Genomic DNA, 2,688 nt, shown 5'->3' on the forward strand with positions numbered 1-2,688 from the left:
ACCGCGCATGCGCGAGTCCGTGTACTTTTCTCTTTCAGTGCGCCCGAGACTCGGTACCTTTTTATTGAGATTAGATATATAGTAGAGATAACGACTCATCAGAGTTCCTTATACACATTCTTTCACATCAGAACTATATAGATGAGTGCGGGGAGGAGTGTCTGACTCCGAATCGCCGCGATCTCGCTCCGGGATCGCCACTGAAAGATATCACTCATACTGGTCGTGAACGTAATGTGGTGTTTTCTTGACTGCACGATTAGTTTCCTATATGCGCAACGAGACCTTGAAGGGACGTTCGTCACATCCCCCCCGGAATTTCGGAAGCTCCTTTCGGAATTCATGATGTTCCAGCCTGAGGCAGAGTGTGTTTGGCGCCACGTGATCCGAACCACATCACTTTCCGGACGTCTCTTTGATCCGTTTCTGTGGAATCAGTTCTGTTGTTCTCTGTGGCCCCCGTGATTTTCCTCATGTTTGGTGTAAGCTATGTGAGGTGTGTGCCGGACCTATTCGTCTCGGGAAAGTAAGAAAGGATATTTTGTGCTTGCAATCTACCGCCCAACGTATATAGTTCGGATTCTATTCGAGTGCGGCGTTTTGACCCTGTGGATCGGGGGAGACGATTGGGTACAGTTTCTTTATCGGTCGAACCAGCGTTTGTCCTCTAGCAGTTGTTATCGTACATGATCGAGCATTCTCCGGTTCAATGTTCTCAGGGAATGCCACGACCCGGCAGAGCGGCCATAAGGCTCGGTTGTTGTTCGTGTCCTCGAGAAGGCAAATGTCTCCGATACGCAAAGGTCGAGCCTCGACGGGGGGTCGGGTGTGTGCTGTCCTCAGAAACTGGAGGTATTCCCCTTGGAAGCGTTTCCAGAATGCATTGAGGATCTTTTGTTGGTATATCCAGCGCCTGGAGAATATTATCATGTCGGCTTGAGCCGCGGTTCCCGGTCTCAATGCGTGCTGAGTGAAGAGGGAATTTCCGCGATAACCGAACATGAGATCAGCGGGGCTGAGTGCTTCTGGATCGTCTGTATCCGATGGGACTGTGGTTATCGGTCGCCGGTTCACCATGGCTTCAATTCCCGACAGAATGACCTCGAGGTCCCTGAAGTGAGGGACGTTGGTCCCGAGGACCTTTCTGAGCGGTCTCTTCACCGACTGGACTTGACTGGAGTCCATCGCTGCGGCGGCACTCCAGAGCACACCGAACGATCGGGTTGCGCCCGTTCTGAACGATAATTCCGGCTCCCGCCACAGCTTCCTACATACGGGAAGCCTACCTCAAACCACGGGTCAGGAGGAATCTGACGACTCGGAAGCGGAGCAAACATCTACCCCGGCCCAATCGCAAACCGGTTTAGATTCGATTCAGAACAATCAACCGATCGACATCCGACCACAGCAAGGCTCAGCGTTGGTGCCGGCAAATGGTATGGGTGTTAGCGGCACCCCAGGTCCGACTGCGTTTTCCCTGGGCAAAAACGCGCGCGACGTCCCGAGATTCGCAGGAGATCCGCGGAAATTCCGAGAGTGGACAACAACTATTCTCGGTATTTGTTGACCAGGCGCCGGCTCCGGTGATTGAGAAGCTGAATCTTCTTCGTCAGTCCCTAACGGGAAAAGCCCTGGCAGCGATTGCCCATCTCCAGTGGGAAGAAAGCCACTATCGGTTGGCGAAAACCATCATCGAGGAGACTTTCGGCGATAAAAACTTAGCGAAGAAATCGCATATTAGTGAGATCGACAGAATACTCGGACGAGGGGCGGTTTCCGGCGCTCACTTGGGATCCTTTGTCGAATCGATCAGTTCGAATACTAAGGCGCTGATTGCGCTGGGGTGCACGTACGCAGAGTTATCGACCACGACGGCGCCACGCATTCTAAAATGCATTCCACAGGAGCTGAGGGTTCAGTTCATCACGGAAATGGGGGCACGTATCCCCTTGACGCAGACAGCGTCGGAGCTGGAGATGCTTATTGATTTCCTAGACCGAACGATGAAAATTCGTCGAGAGGCGGAGTGGGACTCGCAACCCCACAGGGATAAACGAGGATATCGACCACCATTTCCGAACCGTCATCCCCAAAATTTTCGAGGGGCACCGAGACCCAACCTTCGGCCTTTCGAACAGCAGACAACACCTCAGCATAATTTTCATCGGTGGCGGGCTCGCTTTGCTCGCTCGGCGGGAGGGGCGCGTGGAATCCCGTAGGATCCAGCGGCGGTCTCAGGTTTCGATTTCCTTAGCCAACTTGTGCGAGGGAGAAACTTCGAGAGAACCGATGTTCTGTGACCGACAGGCGAGTGCTCCAGAGGTGGATATTCTCCCGAATTGGTTCACGGCCGATTCGGCGGGGAGTGTCACGAACCGGGTTCGGTGAAGTTTAGGTATCTACATCGGTACGCGCGTAAAGACCGGTTATGTATATATAATACCCTATCTGTCGTGAGGTGTAAGGTGTAAGATCTCCGAGGCCCGAGAGGGAGAGGGGTCACGGGAAAGAGGGGCCGTTGCGCGGTCGTCTCCAACCGCGCATCCAGTCAGTTTTTAGTGAGTCAGAGACAGCTTCAGAGACGATTCACGGTCGTCTCTGCCAAGCCCTGAATTGCTAGAATAAAGTTACCCCGGTGTCCACACCCAGTGAAACATAAGTTAGGTTGTTTTCCATCTGATCAGTGGC

The 2,688-nt window shown here is 53.1% G+C and overlaps 1 protein-coding gene across 1 annotated transcript; it reads right to left on the reverse strand.

Annotated features, from left to right (window-relative positions):
• Positions 1 to 582: 582 nt before the first annotated feature.
• On the reverse strand, positions 583 to 1,185 carry LOC108864954 (uncharacterized). Its single transcript, XM_018641500.1, has one exon. It carries the CDS (start codon positions 1,183 to 1,185, stop codon positions 583 to 585), a length of 603 nt encoding a protein of 200 aa, XP_018497016.1.
• Positions 1,186 to 2,688: the final 1,503 nt, after the last annotated feature.

Source organism: Galendromus occidentalis, unplaced genomic scaffold, assembly GCF_000255335.2.
Source record: "Galendromus occidentalis unplaced genomic scaffold, Mocc_1.1 scf7180000077545, whole genome shotgun sequence".
Lineage (NCBI taxonomy): Eukaryota > Metazoa > Arthropoda > Arachnida > Mesostigmata > Phytoseiidae > Galendromus > Galendromus occidentalis.